Consider the following 27,252-nt stretch of genomic DNA (forward strand, 5'->3'; position numbering starts at 1 on the left):
TATCCTCAGTATATGCTGGTGTACAGTTTCAGTTTTGATTGGACCTTGCATAAACCACACAATCTGTTGAGAAGGAGGCAGCATAAAGAGACTTTTGCAAATTGTCTTAAGAGAATAGAAACATATAGACATTTATAAATATTTTTTTTTTTTTTTTTTTTTTTTACTCTAGTCTATATTCCTCGCCTGAATTTTGTAAGGATTCTGCAAGATCTTTAGCAGCATATTATAATAATGGAGCAGTACCATGTAGATGTCATGAAGAAGGATCTATAAACTCTGTATGCAATCCATTTGGAGGGCAGTGCAGTTGCAGACCAAACATCATCGGAAGAACTTGCAGCCGTTGTGCTACTGGCTACTATGGATTTCCGCACTGCAGACGTGAGTTAATGTTGACTTTACCATTCCTGTATTGCACCATACAGCCCTACCATCATCTGAACTCCAGTTAACCAGTATTTGTTAATACTGTACATGGCTTTAAAGAGAACATGTTCATTGGATATTGCCCCCAAACTACCCAGAGTACATGACCATTCTCCTCCTTATGTCCCTGATTTAGTCCTTAAAGAGGGTCTCCAGGTTCATGAAGGTTTTTTTTTTTTTAATCTTCCCAGAGTGCCCCCGAAACTGCATAGTATTGCCCCACCTACATGTTTTTCATGTGAGCTCTTTCCCCTGTTTTCTGCATCATTTCATCTGGACAGGATGTTTACATGCAGAACTTCCTATTTTCATCAGCTTCTTGTTGGGTCTTTTAACCAAACCGAGCATGCTTTGCTTTGTATTGGTTCTCAGGGCCTGCTTTGTCTGCCACACTTTTTTTTTCTCTGCAGTAGGCATGCCCACTACATTTCTCTCTCCATATCAACTAGGTGGATGTGATCAGAAGGAGGTCTCTTCTATTGTCACTTCTATTGTTTCAATTTGATCATTGTTTGAGTGATGAAGGATACATTTGATTGTCCATCAGACTGCCAGATAGAGAGGCTTGATTTATCTCACCATGGAACACATTTCCACTGCTCCAGTGTGCAGTGGCAGTGTGCTTTACACCCCTCTGTTCGATGCTTGGCATTGTGCTTGGTGATGTAACGCTTGCATGCAGCTGCTTGACCATGCAAAACCATGCCATGAAGGATTTTTGTGGGGCTGTTAATGCTAGAAGAGGTTTGGAACTGCAATTATTGAGTCAGCAGAGCTTTATCACCTTAGCATATGGTGGCCCTGCTCTGTTCCTTTATGTGGTCTGCTTTGTGGCTTAGTTGCTGTAGTTCCTGAAGACTTCCAGAAGACTTCCACTTTGCATTTGCAATAATACCACTCACAAATGATTGTGAAATATCTAGGAAGGAAGAAATTTAATAAACTGAATTGCAACTATGGCATCCTATTTCAGTACCATGCTTGAATTCAGTGAACTCTTTAGAACGACCCATTTTTTCACAAAAGGGCAGACAGCATGGATTTTATACACCTGTGACAATGGGACTGAATCAGGGGGGAACTAACTCTCCTTAGGGAGAGAGCACCTTAATCAGTGTGAGGAGACTTATAGGCCATACATGCTGCTCTGGAATTCTGGGAGGGAAGAAATGCAAATGAGCTCTTAACAAGATCTGCCTCTAATGCCACCAGATGTAAGGCAGCTATCCTATAAGTCAATGTTCAGCTCTTAAAATAAGCCTTGAGACATGACTTGGATATTAAATAAGCCAGCACCTCATCTGCAGACAGCTGTTTCAGGGTGATTGCCCCTCATCAGTGCAGAGCAGAGAGTACTGGCTTAACTGGGTGAGAGGCCTGTGTCCGGGTCAGGGGGGAACTAACTCTCCTTAGGGAGAGAGCACCTTAATCAGTGTGAGGAGACCTAATGCCACCAGATGTAAGGCAGCTATCCTATAAGTCACTGTTCATCTCTTAAAATAAACCTCGAGACTCAATGGGACTGAATGAAACACTTGAATTCAAGGATTGAAAGAGGTGTGTCCCAAAACATTTGTTCATATGGTGTATCTAGTTCTTACATTTTGTGTAAGCATTGATCTTTGTAATCCAGTATACTAATGTTAGCATTTTGCTTGCCATTTACTAATTGAACATGCAGAATGTGATGAATTCTGGTGCAATATATGCAGATAGTATGCAAATAACCGTATTTTATTCATAATTTAGCATGCACATGTGGTCGTCGCTTGTGTGATGAAATAACCGGAAAATGCATCTGTCCACCTCAGACGGTTAAACCAGCATGTGAAGCCTGTGAGCAACATACATTCAGTTACCACCCCCTCCTGGGCTGTGAAGGATGCAACTGTTCAACCACAGGAGTCATACAGCCATTTCGGCCAGAGTGCGATTCTATAAGCGGGCAGTGCAGGTCGGGTGCAAGATACATTAGCTAATGTTTCGTTTTGTAAATATAATCATATAGTAATATAATCAATATATAGTCCATTGATTGGGATCTTAAGTATGAAGCTGTTAAGAAATGCTGAGCTGCAATACCACACAAAACATGTGGACAGGTGTGGTGTGTTTTTTAGAAGAAAACAGCCATGTGATTGCAGTCTTGGCCAACCCTCTTTAAGTTTTTGACTATTTATAGCTATTTAAATTTCTAATCTTATAATAATTTGTATCATTTATGTAATTACAAATGATAAATATTATATAATAAAATAAATATTAATTGCTAGTCATTGTTTTATATATAGTTGTAGATAGTCTTTTAGGTAATTATATAGTATATATAAGTAATTTACTGACTTGCCTACTCACGTCTAAAATAAATGATAAATTTGATTGCATGAACATTATTGTATTGAAGCAGCTGATATTTATAAATGTAGTCGGGCACTTATTTTAGGCTATGAGAAGGCGCCTATAGTGTACTTTAACTGTTATATTGATTCTTTTGTCTTCCAGGTGTAAGCCCAGAATTTTTGGCAGGCAATGTGACCAATGTGCTCCTGGTTACTTTCGCTTTCCTGACTGCATTCCTTGCAACTGCAATTCATATGGGACTGAACCTCAAATCTGTGACCATCACACAGGGGTTTGCCTGTGCAAGGTATATATGTATTATTTTAAAAGCTCCATTCTACTTATGTTTCTCTTCTCAGATCATTCAGAAACATTTTTTATAGAACTGAATAAACCTTACATTTAAAGGGTTTTCCAAGACTTTAATCCTGATGACCTATCTTCTCTGCTCACCAAGCACAGCACTGTACATTGTAGCTGTGCTTGGTATCGCAGCTTAGCCCCTTCACTTCAATGGGGCTGAGCTGCAGCTAGGCCATGTCACCGATGAATATGTCGTAACACGGCCTAGGGAAAGCTGGCAAATAGCCGAGGCGCTACTGTATGCGCCGCTGCCTTCTCAAACAGCTGATCAGATACTGATGAGCTATCCAAAGGATAGGTCATCAGTATTAAACTCTCGGAAAACCCCTTTAAGATCTCCTCTGTTTTCTCATCTTCCTTGACTTTGCCTTTGACATCTTCTAGCGTAGCATGGGTGAAATCCTTAATAAGAGAAAATGATTTCAAGATTTTCTACTGTGTTTTATAATATTTGAGAGCTTCTGATCAGAAATAAATAATAGATTGCCATTTATTGGGCAATTTTTAACCCAGTGAATGTGTTAGGCCCAAAAACGTTCTGATATATAGTTAGCCTTTAAACATGGAAAATGTAATCTACAAAGTCAATGATCTGCATTTTAGATATTATACTATGGTAGCTATTTTATTATACCAGCTTAGATAACTGTTCTGCGCTGATGATAGTTCTGTCTATATATTTTTTTGACATTATACAATGTATACATATATAGCCAACCTGTGTGGTAAGATAGAAAATGCAAAAAAATCTCTAATCATTGAGTCAAATGTTTAGTCTTTTGCCGAATCAAAAGCTGGTGTCTCACACAGTATACAGTATAGTTTTCTATTGTTTGAATTATTGTCTGCATAGTTATATATTAATTTCCAAGCATGGTCACATCTATAAATGCTTAGTCAATGGATAAAAAAGTGTGCATGGGGGGATTATTGCTAAAAAGTCCTCTATGGCATCAGCGGCACAGAAGGCTAATACAAGGGTGGCAGAGATGCATACTGATAATTGTGTACAAAAGAAAGATGAGCAGCACTCCAAGGCCCTTAGTGGAATAAATCCATGTTCAATGGTTAAGTCACCTGGTATGCATCCAGGGCAATGCGGTGCTCGCGGTTTAGGGGTCTTGGCTCGGGATCCCAGTAGAAACAGCAATGTAGAGAAATCCGCAGCACTAGTCCAATTCAATCAGTGGTGTTTTATTCAGTAGTTAGGCAGCATACAGTAGCTATGTATTCTGCCTAACTACTGAATAAAACACCATTGACTAAATTGGACGAGTGCTGCGGATTTCTCTACATTACTGATAATTGTGGCAACAGTTTGGGGGAAAGCACAAGTTCCATGACAGTTGTCATTACAATATATAGCAAAAATATACAGTACGGGGCTTCTCCTCCTCTCAACTGTCTGTAATGTCCGCCTCCAAAAGGTTGCCCGCTGGAAAGGGTTTTACAGTGCTCAGTATCAATGTTTTCAACCTGTGGCTCTGAACTTTCCCGAAGCTACAACACAACCCTGTCCTGGACTTCAGCATTCATCATTTATCCTGTTGCTAATACGGCACTTTATGAGACAAATAAACTATGTTAATAACTAGCTACTATGTTATTAAGTATGCATCTAATCCTAGATATATAGAAAGAGCTGGGAGAGAACCCTGCATCCTATGGTACATTATTTCTAAGAATTATTTTATCATTCTATTTTACTTATTATGGGTTAAAAATCATTTTTTCTGTTAATCTTTATTAACATTTTTCAACAGTTTTTCTTCTACAGCTTTTGCTTTCAGTGTATTTGAAGAGTAGCAGATCTTCTGCTTCACACTGAAGCCATCAGAGAACTGCTCTGTCGGAGCTCTGTAGCCCTTATTTTTAATTTCCGCTCATAAATTCTCATTATAGCTAAAATTCTTATACGTTTCATCGAAATTTAGATATAATGAGTCTTAATGAGCTGTCAGGAGTTCAGAGATAAGGGCTACAAATCCAGTCGTGAGAGCAGCTCAGTAGACGTAGACGTAGAGAAAGTAAATGTTGAAAACATATAATATAGACCAATTTATAATGATTTTAGCCCAAAATGAGTAAAATGAAATGATAAAAAAAATTGCCCCCAGGGGTGTCTCCATAGCCTCTAGTGGTATACTTTGGGTAGAATATATATGTATAGTCTGACATAAAAAACAACTCAACTCCTAGTGCTTAACTAATAGCATATAATTTTATATAACTTTCGTAATGTTCAGGAAAATACTGAAGGGTCCAGATGTGATGTTTGTCGCAGGGGATCTTTTCATTTTGACCCTTCAAACACCAAGGGATGCATCAAATGTTTCTGTTTTGGAGCAACTGATATTTGCCATTCTTCCAGTAAACACAGGAAAAAGGTAAGTTATGATTGTACTTTCATATTTCTTTCATATAAGTATGTGAAATAATTGCAGATGAGTTCCAGATTAGTTGTGCATTGGAAGAAAACTACATAAGTCTGTCCCGTCATCTAAAACAGGCTAGGATCATCGAGGCAGTCTTAGCTGATCCTTAGGAGACTGGATGACATCATTCTGTATAAACTAATAACATAATCAAGTTAACTTCAAGTTTCTGCTTATCCCAAGGAAGTGTGATATTCCTGGATTAGGAAAGACTTGCTTGTGGTTTGTGTTCTGTGTTATAGCATCCAAATAAAAATGTATAGTCATTATGTGTTAGGGATTGTGTGAGTGACTCATAAAAGGGTAAAGACTCTACTTTTTCATTTGAAATACAATAACAGTAGCAGTGGTGCCCGGACCATTTGGGCAGTGCCCAAGGCCATAGGTGGCTAAAGGGACTTTGTTACAGCACTACAACAAAAAATAAAGAGCCGAGCCTATAAGAAGCAAACAACTAACAAATGCAAGTGGGTAAAAGGGAACCTGTCAGCTAATCTAACTATATGTAACCCAATCCAGGGCTACATAGTGCTGCCTAACACAATGCAAAACATATCTTTCTTAGTATTAGTGTATTTCCGAAGTGCAGAAAACGAACTTTGATTCTTTTGCAAATGCAGCCTTACGATGCCCAGTGGGGCGTGTATAACAATTATAGGAGCCCAGGCTCACCTTCTGCCAGAGGCCAAGCCCTCCTCTTTACTTGTTCCCTGTACTTCCCCTTGCTCCATACATCCCACCCTTTCACTGCGATGTCACAATCCTCCTTCAACTCCTGCCAAATACGCAGCGTTGTCCCTCGGCAAAATTAGCTGTTGGCGCTTGCACATTGAATGCCCTGCGGTTGGCATTGGCCTCACCATATTTAGTGTGCATGCGCTGAGACGAGCTGAGCTGACATCCACAACATTGATTCAACCTCGAAATACCGTACAGACCCTTTGGCATGGTGGGGACTGAAGAATCGCCCCTAGACATGCAGCCTTAGAATATACCGTATATAAAATGAAGAAGACCTTTGAGTTTATTGAGCTCTTTTGGGCTGAGCTCTTTCTACCACTGCAGACAAAAATAGTTTAAATCTGACAGATGCCAGACTATCAAAAATGCTGGATTATCGAATAGTTATTGAGTATATAAAATATACAGAAATGTAACAGAAAATGTGCTATTTTTGTAAATCAGCAGTCTCATGATTGGTAGTGTTTGATCAGTGTTCTCCTCATTTTGTAAGCCTAGGTTACCTTGCGGTTCTTGTCTGGACTATCAGAATAAGTAATTGCAGTATAAATAGTACTAGAGACAATCATGTTAGCAATTTCTTTCGTTTTGAATATCTGCGGTCAGTGTCTGTACAGTTTTAGGCACATTTCATATATACGTGCTCAATATTGACAACTGTATGTCCCTGACAATAAGGATGGAAAGCAATTATTAAAAGTCGCTGCCTCAGCGGTCATAATACAGCAAATGAAATATATGCTAGCGCCTCTAACAGGTAACTATTACCAGGCAGTGTTTCTCACCAGTCTGTGAGAGGCGACCAGGCCAGCCTCCTACCCTGCAACCATCAGTGGTCTCTTGTCAGCAATATGGCAACTACTTCCCTTGGTTTTGTGAAATACTAGTTGTGTCACTTCATCATTCATCATGTAGAAAAAGTTCATACAAGGCACTTACTAATGTATTGTTATTATCCATTTTGCCTCCTTTACTGGCTGAATTCATTTTTCTATCACATTATACACTGCTCGTTTCCATGGTTACGACCACCCTGCAATCCATTACCGGTAGTCATGCCTGCATACTATAAGAAATGCACCAGCCTATGTGAGCTCCCACGGTCCTGTGGCTGGCATTTTTTTCTATAGTGTGCAAGCACGACCACTGCTGCTGGATTGCAGGGTGGTCATGACCATGGAAATGAGCAGTGTATAATGTGATTGAAAAAAGGAATCTAGCCAGCAAAGGAAGCAATACGGATAATCACAATACATTAATTAGTACCATGTCCAAAAAGAAAGGGGTTTTTGGACATATCAAGTGTGGCTGGGTTCAAGCCACTTTCTTTCCGTGCTTCACTAAGGTGATTAGAGGTGAGAGCTGCAAAAACTTTTCAATTAGTTAGTACCATGTATTAACTTTCTCTACATGATAAATGCCACTAACTCACTTAAAGGGATTGTTCAGAACTAGACAAAATGGTCTGATGTTTTTTTCTAGAAACAGTGCCACATATATGCATAAGCTGCGTCTGGTATTGTACTTCAGACCTATACATGTGAATAGGGATGAGATGGACAGATGTGGGGATGTTTGTGGAAAAACAGAAGACCATTTTGTCTACTCCTGGACAACCTCCTATAGGTACCAGACCACTATTCCCCTCTTGCCCACATCTCCTGTCTATGCATATGTCTGACTCATTCCACATATTTTCTATGTAATATATCACTTTTAGGTCGGCACTGCTAGTGTCAGTAATGTGCTGGGTAACTCCCTTCTAGATTGCTGTATGTGGGAGGACCACTTCTTCTTTAGTCCTGCTGTGTAAAAGACCAATGCTTCCACAGTTCTTCTGTGTGCCACAGACCTTCTGCGTTCCCTAGCTCTCCACGTGTCAGATCAGTCACTCCTCAGCTCTCCTGTATGTCAGACCATACCTTCTCCAGAGATTTGTGCAGCACTCCCTTTCCAGCTCTACAGGACATCTCCCTCCCCAGGCCTACTATGCATAAAGCCACTATAGTGGGTGGATTGGCTCCAGTCCCCCACACATCCTTCTTCAGTATTACAGATGTGTGCTTTGTAATGAATATTGGGAGGTAATCTGAAATGAAGGAGTCACATTTATCCTTAGAAAAATACCAATACTAAACCAAATGCTTTTGAAAGTCTTGAAACTCACTTTAGGTATTGAACATGTATATATTGAACATTCATGAATGTGCTTCTTAAGTTTGTAGATATGAGGTCCTGGATACTTGAAACATCAGATCAGACCAGAGTAGATGTCACCTTTAATCCAGGAAGCAACAGTGTGGTAGCGGATGTGCAAGAATTACCCCTTTTGGTTCATAGTTTGCACTGGGTGGCGCCAGTGTCATACTTGGGAGACAAGGTAAGTAAGACTAAGTCTAATGCACAAATACCGTGTGTACTTAAAGGGCATTTTAAAGCAGGTTTGTAGCTATGACACTGGCTGACCTGTTACATGTACGCTTGGCAGCTGAAGGCATCTGTGTTGGTCCCATGTTCATATGTGCCCGCATTACTGAGAAAAATATATCTAAATGAACCTCTAGGAGCAACAGGGACGTTGCCATTACACCTAGAGGCTCTGCTCTTTCTGCAACTGTCGCTTCCTTTCCACTTTAATTGACAGGGCCTGGTGCGATGATGTTTTCAGTGCCTGATCCTGTCAATCAAAGTGGAGAAGACACGGCAATTGCATAGAGAGCTGAACCTCTAGGAGTAACGACTACACCCCCATTGCTCCTAGAAGCTCATTTTCATATATTAAAACTTCATTTTTCTCAGCAATACGGGCACATATGAACATAGGACCAACACAGATGCCTTCAGCTGTAACAGATCAGCCAGGTAGGTTCATAGGTACAAACCTGCTGTAAAATGCCCTTTAACATACACTTTGGCTGTGGTTTCTTAACCTTAATGCTATCTCCCCAGTTCCATGTGATACCAGTTTAGCCTCATAACTTTTATTTATCCATGTACAGATTTCTTTATATGGAGGCTATCTGACATACCAGCTGAAGTCCTTCGGCTTACCAAGTGAAGGCATGGTCCTCTTAGACAAGAGACCAGATGTCCTGCTCACAGTAAGTAGATGTCGGATTGGGTTTCGTAAAGTAGAAATCTGGAGGCAAGAGCATATTTTTATCTAACCATGTAATTATGATGTAACATTGTATCAGCCTTGATGGTTTTGCTCTTGCGTATCATGAGGCACTAAATGATATGTTGTCTGAGCAAGTCCTGATTTTCTGTGTCAGTGGCTGCAGTAAGTTGTGTGCTGGGTGTCTGGATGTGAGCGCTCTGCTATTATCGGTCAGAGGCTGTCAGACATGATTATCAGCGTAACATTCTATACATTCTTGCTCAGCCATGTTCTGCTGCCATTTCACACTTCATTAACCTTGATCAGGATATAATGGGTTACATTACAAACTGCTCAAAATGTAAGGAGCAATGTACAAGTGAATCACACAACCATCGAGGAACAAGGTGAATGCTGTGAAGGTGTCACCTGTTGCCGATTTAGTATGATCCTGGAAGTCTCTGTTGACTGTCAGTACTCCTGGAAGACTGGAGATATTGTACAAGACCGTGTTGAATCTCTCACATCTTTCCTTTGAGATGGTCACATTCCTGCACACATTTAAAGGGCCAGAAGAATCTGAAATAAAAGCACTTCTTACTGATTGAATAGATCAGTGATGGCGAACCTTTTAGAGACAGGGTGCCCAAACTGCAACCTTAAACCAACTTATTTATTGCAAAGTGCCGACATGGCAATTTACCCTGAATACCACAGTCCAATATAGTATATCTTCAATATACTTTATCATTTAGCTATAATAGCCTGCCTACATTCAGTGCGCTGCCTGTGCTGTTCATAGTGCGCCCTGCACTGATGAATGGCAGGAAAAGTCTAAGGCATATTGGTACACCATAGACTTTCTTCAGGGTTCGGGTGCCCACAGAGAGGGCTCTGAGTGCCGCCTCTGGCACCCGTGCCATAGGTTTGCCATCACTGGAATAGATCATGCATTCCTATAGCATACTTCTCTCCTTCTCTCCACCTTAGGCTAGGTATGCACCCCCCCCCCCCCCCCCCCAAAAAAAAAATCACCATGAAATCACTGCTCTTAGGAATGCATTGAGTGGCTTAAAAATGTCTTCTTTATCACTGCAGTTAAGCAAACAATTTATATTTTACTGGCTTTATATTAGGATTATGAACATGAAAATCGCAGTGAAATCTCTTGAAAATTGCTTGTTAAGGTTTTGATTTCTCTACAGAAAAAAAAGACCGGATTTCCGCAATATGGCTGCATGTGTGGCTTAAACCCCACTCATCTATGGCAGGCATTTCGGGTTAACAGAGGTGTTATCTTCAGAATTGTTCAGCCACACACAATGGCCACTACAAACAAACCCAGCCTTAGGCCAAGTTCACACGAACAGGTGTGACCCGTGCTCGTGCTGCGGCCCACAAATAGCGGGCCGCAATGCACGATCACCGGCCGTAGGTCAGCCGCATCGGATCGCGGACCCATTCACTTTAATGGGTCCGCGATCCGCCCGTTCCGCTAAAAGATAGGACATGTTCTATCTTTTTGCGGAACGGAGGTACGGGACGTAACCCCACGGAAGCAGTTATTGGCCCCACAGTTTTTACAGGTAGAAAACAACCTCTTTTACCTGTTAAAATGTGTGGCACTCCAACATGTGAATGCAACCTAAAAGTTCCCATAAATGTAAAGGTTGTGCACCATGCTCCTGATAACCACATGACAAAAACACAATTTTACCACAGGTTGTGGCAGTTTCACAGTGTGTTTTTTCAGACTGCATGATGTGCTTCAGCTGTACTTGTTGGACAGCCAAATACTGAATCAGTAGACCAAGTGCAGTTACTGCTGCATGCCACACACCACAGCATGTACACGCACCCATACTACATAAAGTCTACAGTCGTGGCCAAAATCTTTGAGACTGACACAAATTTTGGTTGCTTCAGTGTTTTTAGATCTTTTTGTCTGATGTTTCTATGGTATACTGAAGTATAATTATAAGCATTTCGTAAGTTTTATACATTTTATTAACAAATACATATAGTTAATGCAAAAACTCAATATTTACAGTGTTGACCCTTCTTTTTCAACTACTGCAATTCGTCTTGGCATGCTAGATATCAGCTTCTGGGCCAAATCCTGACTGATGGCAACCCATTCTTACCTATTGAATGCTTGGAGATTATCAGAATTTCTGTGTTTTTGTTTGTCCACTCGCTTTTTGATGATTGACCACAGGTTCTGAATTGAAATTAAGTCTTGGCGAATTTCCTGGCCATTGACCCAAAATTGTTAATGTTTTGTTTACCAAGCCACTTAGTTCACTTTTGCCTTTTGACATGATGCTCCTTCATGCTGGAAAAAACATTGTTCATCCCCCAATTGCATTGTCGGGACAAGTTGCCCTTGGATGATGATTTGATACCATTCATGGCAACATTTTTTTTGTTATAGATTTTATTTTCACTTTTAAGTACAATTAGAACATACAGAGAGACAGTAAAGTCAAATTACATTCAACTGACAATCAAAAGCAGGGTTACATATCAATTGCATATAAATTCGGAGTGATACATCTCCAATATCGGCTCATAACCCTAGTGTTTCATAGCAACATTTTTAGGCAAAATTGTGAGTGAGCCTACTCCCTTGAATGAGAAGCAACCCTATACATGAATGATCTCAGGAAACTTTACTGTTGGCATGACAAAGACTCATGGCATCACTCTTTTCACACCTTTTCTTCTCCGGACAATAAATGTTCCAAACCGTCTGAAGGGGTCTTCATCACAGAAAATAACATTAGCCCAGTCCTCTGTAGTCCAATCCCTGTACGTCCTACAGAATGTAGTCTGTTCTTGATGTGTTTCTTGGAAATAAGTTTCTTCTTTTTGCTGCCCTTCTTGATACCAAGTCATCCTTCAAAAGCTTTCACCTCAATCTACATGCAGATGCACTCGCACCTGCCCACTGCCATTCCAGAGCAAGCTCTGCACTAGTGGTGGCCTGATCCTGTAGATGGATCCTTTTTAGGAGATGGAACTTGCTGGACTTTCCTGTGTGCCCTGAAGCCTTCTTCACTTCAAGTGAACCTCTCTCCTTGAAGTTCTTGATGATTTGATAATTGGTTGATTTAGATACAAGTTTACAAGTTGCAATGTCCTTGCCTGTGAAGACCTTTTGATGCAAAGCAATGATGACTGCTTGTTTTCCTTGAATGTAACTGTGGTTAACAGAAGAAGAAAATTATTTCAAGCACTACCACCCCTTTTAAAACAACCAGCCTGCTGTTCTAATTCATTTAGCATGACAGAGTGATATCTGCTTCCTTGTCTTCGTTACCACTTTCTTCTAAGCTAACAAGATCACTGAAATGATGTTAACAGGTAATTTTGTGGCAGGGTTGAAATGCAGTAGAAATAGGGGTTTTGTGATTAAAGGGAGTCTTTCACCATATCTGAGCGTTTTAAACCGCTCAGATCAGGTTATAGACTCTTTGACTCTCATTACAATGTTACCTTTGTTTTCTGTGTCCCTCGTCCAGATATAAAAAAAAACACTTTTTAAACGTATGCAAAGGAGATTCTAAAGGTGCCCAGGGGTGGCGTTACTGGGCGATGTGCCCAGAAAAACACACATCGTAATGAAACCAAAATTTGTGTCTGTCTCAAAACTTTTGGGCTGCAGGTGAAGTCCTAGATTTAACTGGCTCCCAGAAAGAATAGATGAACTGATGCCTATAAAAGTGTTTCTTGCTGGCAACGTTAAAAATGTAATAACCTTAATAGAGTAATGTAGAATAAAATATTAAATAAAACACTGTACAAATAAGTGTGTAGTCCCTCATTTAGAATACAAAAACTAATTTCTATGTTTGTGGCAGATGACACTTTTAGGATGTTCCCATGCCATGTTTTTAGGGCCCTTTTTTGACTTGTAAAATAATTTATCCCATTAAAATTCATGCGTTTTTGCAAGCTTTTTTTGGTGGTGTGGTTTTATTCACACATCTTACACGTTTTGTTTCCTATAGAGGAGTCTATGGGAAAAGGCCTGAAAAAATGCCTCACCCAGAGCATGCTGTGATTTGAGAGAAAAAGCCAAGGAATATAAAAACACCAGGAAACTTTAAATATTACAACAAAAAAAAACACAGCATTTGTAGGGTGTCTTAAAATGTCCTATTAACCAATATGTAACATGTGGACACCAATTAGTTTTTTGGTCGAGAGAAAAATAAGATGTTTTAGAAAAAATAAAAGTTGCGTGAAACCAGCCTAAATGTCCAAGAAACATATGGGTACAGTAGAGTAGATTTATCTAAGTGGACTGGGGTTAGAGGCACATGAAAAGACAATCCTGTGGCCGAATACAATTGATCTGTGTGGCCATGAATTTATGGGGCTGCAAATGTGGTCCAGACTATAATTCTGCTGACCATGTAGTAATTGCTTGAAAGGCTATATTTTAATAAAAATATCAAAATATTAAAAATTTTATTTTACTAGGGCAGACAAATGACAGTCGTGTATGTGGATCCAAACAATCCTTTACCAGACAGACAATACTATGGCCGTGTTCAGCTTGTAGAGGTAAGCTGGTTATTACTGGTGTACTGCATGCATTTTGACAATTTATGCATTATCTATAAGATCTATATAAGGTACACTAGAGGTAATGTATAAAAAGTAAAAAACCTTAAAACTATCTCTTCCATGTTACATATGTTCATTTGAATGGGACCATATGCCACTGTAATTACACTGCTGAAATGTCGACGCCGGGCTGGTAAATAGTGAAGAGTGAGCAGCGCGGCATTTTCTTCAAACAGCTGATCAGCAGGGGTGCCTGGAGTCAGACCATGGCCGATCTGATATGGATGACCGTTCCTGAGGATAGGTTATCAGTATGGGAAAACGGGACAAACCCTTTAAAGGGTTTCTGTCACCAGAATTAACCCTATTAAACTGGCTGACATTAGCGATGTGCTATTGTCAGCAGATCCTAACTCTACTATTCTTATGCTTATTGATGGCCCCCTTACTGCACAATTTTAACTTTGATTACATGCAAATTAGCCTCCAGGAGCAACCCCCCGTGTTGCTCCTGCTCCTAGAGGCTCTGTTATCCCACCTCATGTCAGTCCTGTGTGCTGGCTAAACGGCACTGCGCAGGCGCGAGATTTATCCAGCACACAGGGCCGGCAGGAAAAGACAAACGCTGGCCCTGTCAATCAAGGATGGCAGGGCGTGACATGAGGTGGGAGAACGGAGCCTCTAGGAGCAGGAACAACGCCCCCCCCCCCCCCCCCCCCTGCTCCTGGAGGCTAATTTGCATATCATAAAAGTTAAAATTGTGCAGTAAGGGGGGCATCGATAAGCATAAGAATAGTAGAGTTAGGGTCTGCTGACATTAGCACATCGCTAATGTCAGCCAGTTTAATTGGGTTAATTCTGGTGACAGAAACCCTTAAACACTGGGGTTTCACATGGAATAAAAAAAATAGATAGTAGAAGTAAATTGCGCCAAATTTGCACTGTTTTAAAGTTTGTTTCTTTTATCTATTTCTGCTGTGAGCAGGTATAGATTTGTGCCAAAATTTTCTGGCTTTTGTATTAATAGAAACATAGAATGTGTCGGCAGATAAGAACCATTTGGCCCATCTAGTCTGCCCAATATACTAAATACTATGGATAGCCCCTGGCCCTATCTTATATGAAGGATGGCCTTATGCCTATCCCATGCATGCTTAAACTCCTTCACTGTATTTGCAGCTGCCACTTCTGCAGGAAGGCTATTCCATGCATCCACTACTCTCTCAGTAAAGTAATACTTCCTGATATTACTTTTAAACCTTTGCCCCTCTAATTTAAAACTATGTCCTCTTGTAGCAGTTTTTCTTCTTTTAAATATTCTCTCCTCTTTTACCACGTTTGTAACTTTTGGCAAACACAGTATAAAAAGTTACAAAAGACTGCTGCCAATCTGATGATAAATTGCCCTCCAAATTTTTTTCATATGTGTCAATAACATCTCATTCCTCTTTTGAATGGATGTCGGAGTTGCAATTACACCTGCTCGCTGCTGCGATGGCAAGCAGGTAAACAATGACGAGAAGGTAGCACTAAAACAAGCGCTTGGGGCTAATTTGGCGGTGGGGGGTGGGGCAGGAGTCAGACCTATGCCAATCTGATATTGATGACCTATCCTTAGGATAGGTCATCAATATAGGAAACTGGCCAACACTTTTAATTAATAATGATAATAACTCTACATTTATGATGGTAAATATACAGTATAATGCCCTATACTACATAATGGTGCCCTGAAACTGGAGTGTGGGTGCAACATCCTTAAATGCAACCGAAAAGTAAAGACTGTCCTGCATATTTCAGCACTTTTCCTTTTCTATGTTGCTGTATGTTAAAGGGAGTCTGTCACTAGATTTTGACCTTATAGACCGCTTACATAGCGCTCTAGCATAGCGGTCTATGATTCTAATGGTACCTTTGATGTTTTCTTGTGAAGTTCCCCCAAGGCAAAAACTGACTTTTATTCATATGTAAATTAGGGCTCGCAAAGGCCCAGGGGCGGCGTTCACCTCGTTTTTCATCATATCCCCGCCCCAGCCTCTTCCTCTGCCCGCCCCGCTCTTCCTTTGCGTCCTCCTTCTCTGCAGCGAGATCCCGCGCCTGCACTATCCATTGCTTGGCCAGGGCATGCCCACTGCGATGCCCATTGTGGGCACGGCATCGAAGTAGCTACTGCGCATGCGCCGGCCAGCGGCGAGGAGGCGGAACATCGCAGTGTGCATGCCCCGGCCAAGCAATGGATAGCGCAGGCGCCGGATCTAGCTGCAGAGAAGGAGGACGCAAAGGAAGAGCGGGGCAGGCAGAGGAAGAGGCTTGGGCGGGGATATGACGAAAAGAGGCAGAACAGCCTGGGCACCAACGAAGTGAATGCCGCCCCTGGGCACTTGCGAGCCCTAATTTACATATGAATAAAAGTCAGTTTTTGCCTTGGGGGAACTTCACAAGAAAACATCAAAGGTACCATTAGAATTATAGACTGCTATGCTAGAGCGCTATGTAAGCGGTCAAAATCTGGTGACAGACTCCCTTTAATCGATATTTTCCACATGCTTAAACCTAATTTCCATGTCCGTGCTCAAATCCGTGAGAAGGTGGTCAGTGATACATCCGTGTTAGGTCCGTGTGTCTGTTTTTTCCTGTCCGTGTTGCATCCGTGTTTCACTGACACTGAACAGCTGAAAAATAATTTTCAAAGCATCTCTTCTTAATGATCCGTGAAACACAGATGCAACACGGATGGCATTTGTGTTGCATCCGTGGTTTTCACGGACCCATAGACTATAATGGATGTGATGGATCCATGAACACAGGCAAAATAGAGCATGCTTCCTTGCTAAAAACACGGATCCACGGACAGTGCTAAAAAACTGATGCCTGAATACACACATTAAAATGAATGGGGACATGTGCTGTCCGTGGAGAACACGTACAGCACACGTCCGTGAAACACTGACCTGTGAATGAGCCTTTACTGAGGGATAGACTCTGGCCTCATGCACACGACGTTTTTTTTCACGGTCCGCAAAAACGGGGTCCGTGGGTCCGTGATCCGTGACCGTTTTTTCGTCCGTGGGTCTTCCTTGATTTTTGGAGGATCCACGGACATGAAAAAAAAGTCTTTTTGGTGTCCGCCTGGCCGTGCGGAGCCAAACGGATCCGTCCTGAATTACAATGCAAGTCAATGGGGACGGATCCGTTTGATGTTGACACAATATGGTGCCATTTCAAACGGATCCGTCCCCATTGACTTTCAATGTAAAGTCTGGAGTTCTTTTATACCATCGGATTGGAGTTTTCTCCAATCCGATGGTATATTTTAACTTGAAGCGTCCCCATCACCATGGGAACGCCTCTATGTTAGAATATACTGTCGGATATGAGCTAATCCGTGAACCTCAGATCCGACAGTATATTCTAACACAGAGGCGTTCCCATGGTGACGGGGACGCTTCAGGTTAGAATACACTACAAACTTTGTACAAGACTGCCCCCTGCTGCCTGTCAGCACCCGATCTCTTACTGGGGGATATGATAGCACAATTAACCCCTTTAGGTGCGGCACCTAAAGGGGTTAATTGTACTATCATATTCCCCTGTAAGAGATCAGGGCTGCCAGGCAGCAGGGGGCAGCCCCCCCCCTCCCCAGTTTGAATATCGTTGGTGGCACAGTGTGCCCCCACCATCACCCCCCCCCTCCCTCCCTCTATTGTATTAAATCATTGGTGGCACAGTGTGCCAACCACCATCGGCCCCCCTCCCTCTATTGTATTAAATCGTTGGTGGCACAGTGTGCCAACCACCATCGGCCCCCCCTCCCTCCCTCTATTGTATTAAATCGTTGGTGGCACAGTGTACCAACCACCATCGGCCCCCCTCCCTCCCTCTATTGTATTAAATCGTTGGTGGCACAGTGTGCCAACCACCATCGCCCCCCCCCCCCCCTCCCTCTATAGCAGTAACATTGTGCGGTCTCAACAGTAGAAGATTCATACTTACCTGCTTGCTGCTGCGATGTCTGTGTCCGGCCGGGAGCTCCTCCTACTGGTAAGTGAAAGGTCTGTGCGGCGCATTGCTAAAGAACTGTCACTTACCAGTAGGAGGAGCTCCCGGCCGTTCACAGACATCGCAGCAGCAAGCAGGTAAGTATGAATCTTCTACTGTTGAGACCGCACACTGTGCCACCAACGATTTAATACAATAGAGGGAGGGAGGGGGGGCGATGGTGGGGGCACACGGTGCCACCAACGATATTCAAACTGGGGAGGGGGGGGTCTGCCCCCTGCTGCCTGGCAGCCCTGATCTCTTACAGGGGAATATGATAGTACAATTAACCCCTTTAGGTGCCGCACCTGAAGGGGTTAATTGTGCTATCATATCCCCCTGTAAGAGATCGGGTGCTGCCAGGCAGCAGGGGGCAGTCTTGTACAAAGTTTGCAGTGTATTCTAACTAGAAGCGTCCCCATCACCATGGGAACGCTTCTGTGTTAGAATATACTGTCGGAAATGAGTTTTCACGAAGTGAAAACTTAGATCAGAAAAAGCTTTTATGCAGACGGATCTTCGGATCCGTCTGTATGAAAGCAACCTACGGCCACGGATCACGGACACGGATGCCAATCTTGTGTGCATCCGTGTTCTTTCACGGACCCATTGACTTGAATGGGTCCGTGAACCGTTGTCCGTCAAAAAAATAGGACAGGTCATATTTTTTTGACGGACAGGATACACGGATCACGGCCTCGGCTGCAAAACGGTGCATTTTCCGATTTTTCCACGGACCCATTGAAAGTCAATGGGTCCGCGAAAAAAAACGGAAAACGGCACAACGGCCACGGATGCACACAACGGTCGTGTGCATGAGGCCTCTTCCTGATTTTTTTGTAATCTGGTGTCTACTCTGCTGCTCCCCTATCATCTTCCTCTCATGCTGTTTCACTGATACCAGAAACTGTAGCTGCATTTCCCCTCTCCTCTATTTACTGTTATACCCTATATTAATATATGGGGACTAATAGGCAGGGAAAGAGAAACTGTAGGCTGCCTGGAAGGTGAAAAATTGGCTACTTTCCCATAGAAGATACAATGGGGGGACACATTTATTAAGACCAGAATTTTAGATGCCGGTCTTAATAAACCCCTAAGCTAGAGGTGGTTCCACCGAAGTTATGAAGAGGCGCTGGCCAGTTCTAAATGTAAGACCGCTTCCGAGCTGTCTTACATTTAGACCTTTTTCTATGCGTAAAACAGGCTTAGAAACTGGTAAATGAGAGGGGCCTGGCTGCCTGTCCCCTTCCCTGCCCCCGCTACTCCCACTGGCGTGAGCGGGGAGAAGTTGCAGATTGTGGCGCGACTAGTGGTTGCACTGCAATCTGCACCTGAAATACACCTAATATAGTCGTCTTTCAGCTTAATAAATGACCGCCAATATATTTTTATTTCTTTATGTAGCACTGATTGATAAGCAAATAATATATACCATATGTGCTGTTTCACTGTGGTAGAATTCCAGATGATAAACCTAAAGGGGACCTGTGACCACGGAAATGCAGTGCAATCTGTGGGCAGGGGGAGCTGAGCAGATATATATATAGTTTTATGGGAAAAGATTCAGTAAAACCTGTAATTTACAGATTTAGATCTCTGCTTTTTCTGGGCTAAGGAATCTGTGCAGGCCCCATCATTGACTGACAGCTATCTTTGTATGCACACTCTCACACGGGGAAGGCTGTCAGTCACTGACAGGACCCCTCACATGACTACTTAGCCAAAAATGAGCAGAGGTGTTGATTAATAAAATACAAGCAAATATTTTCCCACAAACTTCATCAATCTTCTCAGCTCCTTCTGCTCTGACATTCTGTTTGCAGATCCGACTGCATTATTATGGTGACAGGTTCCCTTTAAAATATTTTGGGAAATCTAAGCTTTATATTCAGACATTGAAAAGTTTTGGCAAAGTTTTTGCTCGCTGCGTTTGTTTTTGTCCCAAATGTAACTGCATGGTATGTATGACAAGTGAAGGGATTTGCTTAGTTGCCATTGCTTCCATAGAGGGGAAGCTGGCATAGTTCTGCTAAGACCCAGGGAATACCAAACACAATGCATGCAGCTGTTATGGACACAATTTGACAACGGGAATGTTTTCTTTGGAAAGCAAGTACAAATTCCGTTCCAGTGGGTGGCTGTGAATAATAGAAGGTTATTAGTGTTATGGTTCCCTATCATTTTATACCAAATCCACAACTAGTTAAAAAAGGAGGAATAGAAAGGAGAATGTAACCCTGTACCCCTGTCTTCTTCTATTCTAGCCAAGTTGGGCTATTACTCATCTTCTCACTTCATCTAGTAATTTCATCTACTATTTAGAATTTCCTTTCTATTATCATGTCTGGAAATGTTTATTGTTCTCCGGTTTCAAAAATGAGGCCCCTTACAGTGCCCTCAACAATGCTGTTTGGGCTCTTGGTGAAAGGCAGCACTCCATCATTTCTGATGCCCCTGACTCTATGGGCTGCAATACACCAACAGATTATCTGACCAATTTCTGTCCAATCAGATCAAAATAGTTGGTGTGTATAACAAAAGCTCTGTGTGTGTAATAGGCCATCTGACCAATAATTGGTCAGAAAATCTGTCAGTTAATCTGTCAGCCCTTAGACTGTTTTAAACTTATCTTATTCCCAGATCTCAGTGTTCTTGGTAAAATAAAAGTTGCCGATCTCAAGAACCCCAGAACACAACGGAGGAGAATAGTAGTGCCTTTCTGAGAAGAGACAGAAGGGGTACTACTTTGTCCTGCAGAATGACGGACACCGTAATGAAAACTCAGAAGACTCCATTACAGTCAAAAGAGTCTGTTGGGCGCGATTCTGTCATTTGGATTAGCCGTGAACAATGACAATTCCATCTATTTCTAAAATGTTATATATTAAATAAGTAAGAGATGAACATTTATACTATTGAATTTGAATCTGCAACATAACACATTGGAGGATGTGACTCCGATTGACTCAAATTATTAATGGATTCAAATGTAGTTATTCAGTTTTGAAGTTTGAAGGTCTTTTTCGGGTTCTAGGTTCTATTGTTGACTTATTAGATTGGTGAAAGTCGGACACCTCTACCAGTGTGTAAATAATATAGTGGACAGAGCAGGAAGCTCTGTCCACTGTGTACGGGCCTTGCCCAGTTACTGCAGCTCAGCTCTCCTATTTTGGCTCATAGAGGTTGGACTCCCCTCCTTATAGGTCATTTTGATGGGGTTGTACTCGTGAAACAGCCTCTTTAACACTTTCTGTTTGCATTTCTAGGACATATTTTTCTTATGTAGGTCAAAATTGCAAACTGAATCCAGACAATCTTCAGATCCTTCACACATGTATTTTTTTTCATGGGGCTTTACTAAGTAAAATTTTAGGAGGGAAGAAAAACACATAGTCCAACGTTCAAGTGGAGTTAGGACTATGATGTTACTGTCTCCACATATTTTCAGTCATTACAAGCACGGATCTGAGGTTGTGGAAAATTAGTTCTAAATGAAAGAATGCTAATTCTGCTTAATCAAGAGGTAATGCAGTGATAATAAGAGTAAGGACTGACATGTTTATATGGTGCTTTTACTATTTAGAGTAACTTCCGGCATGCAAGTAGCAACAGTCTGGTTTCTCGAGAAGAACTGATGATGATCTTGTCCAGACTGGAAAGTTTGAACATCCGAGCCTTGTACTTCACTGAGACTCAGCGCCTCACCCTCGGGGAGGTTGGGCTGGAGGACGTGACCATCTCAGGAAGTGGGCGTGTAGCACTGAATGTAGAGATATGTGCCTGTCCATCCGAATACACCGGTGATTCATGCCAGGTATGTTTTAATATAGTCTGGTTTCTTATCTAATCATATGATCCTGTTGGCACCCAAGTAAATTACTCAGCTGGCACTTTTGTTTGATCTAAAAACATCAGGTTACTCATAACATTTTAGATATATACCCCATAAGTTTTACTTGTATAACTCCAGGCTAACTTAAACAAAGATTCAAAGGCTAAATGTCTGTAATTTTGGCATCTTCCAATATATATATTTTTTTTTTTACAGAAAAAATAGATTAACATTTTCATTACTGATCGACTGATTTTAGAAATGAAAGAACGCTGGACCTTATAGGTCGAACATATAGACAGCAGGAGGCGCACTTTTACAACCGGTTGTTTAGCAGTTTTTAGTTTATTTGATGACAACGCGTTTCGGGGTACTACTGACCCCTTTATCAAGTCTGAGTCAGGGCAGCAGAGCGGGTGGCACGGCTAAACAACCGGTTGTGAAAGTGCGCCTCCTGCTGTCCATACGTTCGACCTATAAGGTTCAGCATTCTTTTATTTATACTGTCTTACCCGAGTGGTGGGGTGGCTCCTGCCCAAGGTAATTGGACAAGTCCAGGCTGCACCAACCGTTAACCACCTCCACTTGGCCTTCATTGTGGTTGCACCCAATTTGGTGCAACTCCAATAGGTGAGCAAGCCATTTTCCACTATTTGTGGATATTTTATTCATCAGACATACTCACCCTATGAGCGCCTTTCTCTATCCATTGGCCATTATTCACTGATTTTAGTAGATCTTCCATGACATCATTATACTTCAGTTGGGTTTAGTTCTATCAGGTTCCTGTTGCAGAATAATAAGCAGAATAGTCTACACTGCTAATATATATATAGCCTTTTTAGAGTAGCCATATTGACCTGTAGACAGACTGAATGTTATAATGGGTATTATTTGGAACACATATACAGTATCTGTTGCTATTCACAAATGGAGGTGCACACATACTGGTAACAACTCAAGTCTACAATTTGCCTTCATATCAATGATCCAACAAAGCAGAACATTTCTGACTCCGCATATATTTATTGAGTATGTTATGTGCAGAAAGTCATTGTATGTACATATCACTGGAGCTGATCATTCCCGTTGCATAGCAGAAGCTACAAATGGAATACGTTTTCAGGGAAACATGTGGAAAATTGAATGAACTAAATGATCTTTCAAGGAATGAGAAATAGGATTGTAACTGGAATGTAACTGAGGGTGGGAGTAGGACATAGGTGTGCCTCTATGAATGCTTTAAGCAGACAAGTTCAAACCTTGACAATACCACCTTTGGACTTGCAGCATGGAAACGATTGAAGTCATTCATATAGTACATAATACATCGTTCTCCACCTTTATGCTCTTAGGGCAGTGTCTTTATTTGTTGCACACCTGTTTTATATACTTTAATTTCCTCTTACACTTTGTAATTATAATTGTTCAATTGACTTCTGAAGAAGCATGGACCAATGTGAATGAAAACAGTGGGGTGTATTTAGGGTGTATTTACATGGGCTGTTAGTGTGATAAGTAGAATGTGGCTTCTCCTCCACACCGCTGAGTTTTTTGCACACACTAAGGCCTCATGCACACGACCGTACTTTTGGTCTGCATCCGATCTGCATTTTTTGCTGATTGGATGCAGACCCATTCAATGAATCCACAAAAGATGCGGACAGCTCACCGTGTGCTGTCCCCATCCGTATGTCCGCTCTGTGGCCCCGCAAAAAAAACAAAAACGTCTTGCTTTTGTCTATTTTGCAGATAAGAATAGGCATTTCTAACGGAAGGCAGGACGTAATGGTCCACAAAATGTGGAGCGCACACTTCCGGTATCTGTGTGCATGAGGCCTAATGTTACAGGTGAAATACGTTAATAACACTATATAGCATTAGCACCAGCATTGAAAGTGAATTCAGGAGAATGGGAACATAATCTAAAACTGGAAGGGAGAGCGACCAGAGATGATATTAGTTACGTAAATATTTGCCCATGATCTCATATGAAAAATCATGGTTTGCTCCATCAGACGCCATATTAGGGTCTATTCGCACAAGCATTTATCATTTCAGTAGTCAATTCACATGTCTGATTTTCCACACAGACCATAGGACTACTATGACTCGATCCTCATGCTAGAATCATCTATTCAAGTCAATGTGTCGTCAGAAATACAGGCAGCGCACGGACGCCATTAGTGTGCTGTCCGTTTTTCATGGATAGTTGCTAGTAGATGTTGAAAAGAAGTGAAAGCAGGAAGTACTGACATTCTCCTGTTTTATTTTCTTGACGGACATGAAAAACAGATAAAATACTGATGCTATACTGGTGGAAAAAAAACAGAACTACTGTAAATCTGAGATAATCCTGATTGCACAGGGATGTCTGAATAAGCCATTATAGAGCTATTCTCGCTTCTCTACCGAGACACATGGGTGCATACTATGTAGCCACAGGGACTCCACGTGTGGCTAGACAGAATCCATGTTCTGGTGTGTGAGCAAGGCATAAGTAATGTAAGTAATGTAGAAATGAGTGTAGATGCGGAATAATGTTGTGTCAGCATTAACAGTAATTCCATGAATTGGCCGAACACACACTGGAGGGCTCTCCAGAACAAATGCTCTTTATAACTCTACTAATGTTACCTGGCATCGATGTCTGGAGAAGGGCTGCTGACGGACAGGCAGCTATTTCCAATGTTCAGGCACCATGTCTTATTCTAAAGAACTGCAGCGGTAGAGGACCACAACCCCCAAATTCAATACAAGAGTGCAGCATATGTTGTGTTGGGGGACTTACACATAATATGAAACTGCCATGGGCCAATGGTAGCTATATATCTTTAGGTATAACAGTCTATTACTGCCTATTCTTAGTAGTCTTACACTTGGCACAATTTTGGTTGCAGAATATACAGTACACCTAAAGTCCACCACAAAGTACAAAACAATGAAAGTGAATGGAGTGTAAAAGACTACAGATTCCAGGCATGCTGCTGATTTTCAGATTCCCAGCGTGCCCAGTTGCAGATTTGTGATGCAGATTTCCCCCAGTACAGGATTAAATCTGCAGACAATCTGTAAAATTAACTTCAAAACCTGAAAGATTTCATCACAGGTTTTTTTGTGCAGATTGGTAAGATATTGACTTCTAGTTTTACTATTAAAGGGTAAATTATAAATTTAATAATCTTTTTAGAGCTCTTTTGAATGACTTTTTTCCCTTCAGTGGGTGGGCAGCAGCTCATCAAGTATCTGCATCTCCAAGGATGCATTGACATTAGCTCTTGTTAGCTCCTTCCTACCCCAGGATAGAAAATAGTCCACTATAGCCCCAGAGATACATATGGTACGTAATGCCCCCCCCCCCCATCCCAATTTCCTTATCCATAAAGCTACAGTACATACTTCTGTGAAATAGGGATGAATGAATGCTTCTCTATGAGACCAATACACCAGCATTGAGGTGAGGGCTACAGAGCAGGGAAGCTACTAAGTAAGTTAGTCCAACCCTGAAGGCTGGCGACGGTGGACTAGAAGGATAAGCAGCAGGGGGCGCTAGCAGAGAGAAAAATGGAATGTACATGAATAAACTGGGCAATATTTTTAATGCATGTATATTACAATACAAAGTGTTTTGAAATGCCCCGTGCATTGCATTTTAATGCTTCTTTTTGGGATAACCCCTTAAAGAGTACTGTACATTAAACATATTTACCCCTATAATTGACATCCCAGCTTTCCCAAACTCCTTAAAGGGGTTGTCTGGATTCAGAGCCCTTTTTGACAGACAGCCCCTTTGAGATGAGCATTAGAGCATTTCATGTTCTGATGCTCTCTCTTGCCCTGCGCTGAATCGCACAGGACAAGGGCTTTTTCTGCAGATCCAGTGACGTACTGGTTCCCTGCTAGGTTAAACAGGCTAGGACAGCCCTAAAGCCCGCCCATTAGTCCAGTGACGTCACCGGCAACACTGCTAGGTGGAAGCCTTTGCCTAGCAGTGTAATAATGTAAACAAAAAAGCCCTTACCCTGCGCAATACAGCGCAAGGTAAGGGAGAGCGCGCCAATGCTAATCTCAGAGGGACTGCCTGGGTGAAAAGGGGGATATGTCCGGGTTCAGCTCTGAAGCCAGACAACCCCTTTAATGGAATTCATCATTCTGTAGAAAGCTGAGCGACCACCTATGTAGGATCAGTGATGTTTACACCCAGCTTTGGTTTTTATATAACTTGAACAAAGTCAACAACTCGCCACCCCCTATGTTCCTTATGGTGTATACTTTTTATTGTTTCTCTTAGCGTCCATTCACACGTCCATTGTTTCTTTCCTGATCTGTTCCGTTTTTTGCAGAACAGATCTGGACCCATTCATTTTCCATGGGTCCTGAAAAAAATCGGACAGCACAATGTCTGATTTTTTTTCAGGACCAATTGAAAATGAATGGGTACAGATCTGGTCCAGATCTGTTCCACAAAAAACGGAACAGATCAGGAAAGAAACAACGGACGTGTGAATGGACCCTTATACTGTGTAGTTTAATTGTCAAATACTCCACAGAATTGAACAGGTTAATCAAAAAGGCTAATACTCAGAATGGGGAATAATTAGGATTGCTGCAAGTAGGGGCTTGCTTCTTAAAATGCTGTAACTAGCTCTTCTATAACTGTGCTATGCTAAAATATGTAGCCCAAAGGAAGCTGTGGCACCTCTGACTGATCCATCACACATACATTCTATTTGTCTGCAGCATTACTCAGGCTGAGATTTACCATAGTAGTGGTCTAGAAATGTCTGAGTCTTACGAGGTGGAGGCGAAGTGTTATCAGACACACCTTAGATACGCTGCAATATTCTAAACTGTCAGCCCTTGGGGCCACTCATATTTATTACACAATATGACTCATGCAGCGGTTTGAGAGGTGGGGCGTAGCTCAGTACCCTGCGTCCCCTGTAGCAAGCCTGGATACCTGAGTCAGAAGGGCTGCAGTATAAGAAGGATTTGACAAGGTGGGTGACAGATTTGTAAAGCAAGCCCTGCACCGTGAAGAATGGGCGCACACTAATATACAGAGGATATCTTACCGTAGAGTGCATTGCAGCCGGAGGACTAGGAGCTTTAATATTACTCGACAGGAAAATGATTTACCTGCTGATCTTCTCAACCGCCTTGGCGCTGTGTGGGGCACTTGGCACGCAGCAGAGGGTAGAGTTCCTGCAGATGCCCCTTAGGATCAATCAACAACAGAATGTATTGGATAGACAAGCAAACAATGTGAGTATAAGCATCAATCAGGAATGAGACTAGAAATATATCATGGAAATGTATTCTTCGTTAGGAGGAGGAGGAGGATTGTAGTGATTACAGAATTACATTATTAATATTACTTTCTTCAGTACTGCATT

The 27,252-nt window shown here is 41.8% G+C and overlaps 1 protein-coding gene across 1 annotated transcript in view; it reads left to right on the forward strand.

The window, feature by feature from the left end:
• The window catches only part of LAMA3 (laminin subunit alpha 3), a 238,456-nt gene that overhangs the window by 145,461 nt on the left and 65,743 nt on the right, over positions 1-27,252 (forward strand). The window contains 8 exon segments of the mRNA XM_044295643.1: positions 173-384; positions 2,179-2,383; positions 2,932-3,076; positions 5,379-5,519; positions 8,527-8,688; positions 9,308-9,409; positions 13,897-13,980; positions 21,608-21,838. Of these exon segments, the coding sequence (XP_044151578.1) occupies positions 173-384; positions 2,179-2,383; positions 2,932-3,076; positions 5,379-5,519; positions 8,527-8,688; positions 9,308-9,409; positions 13,897-13,980; positions 21,608-21,838 (1,282 nt within the window).

Source organism: Bufo gargarizans, chromosome 5 (assembly GCF_014858855.1).
Source record: "Bufo gargarizans isolate SCDJY-AF-19 chromosome 5, ASM1485885v1, whole genome shotgun sequence".
NCBI classification, from domain to species: Eukaryota; Metazoa; Chordata; class Amphibia; order Anura; family Bufonidae; genus Bufo; species Bufo gargarizans.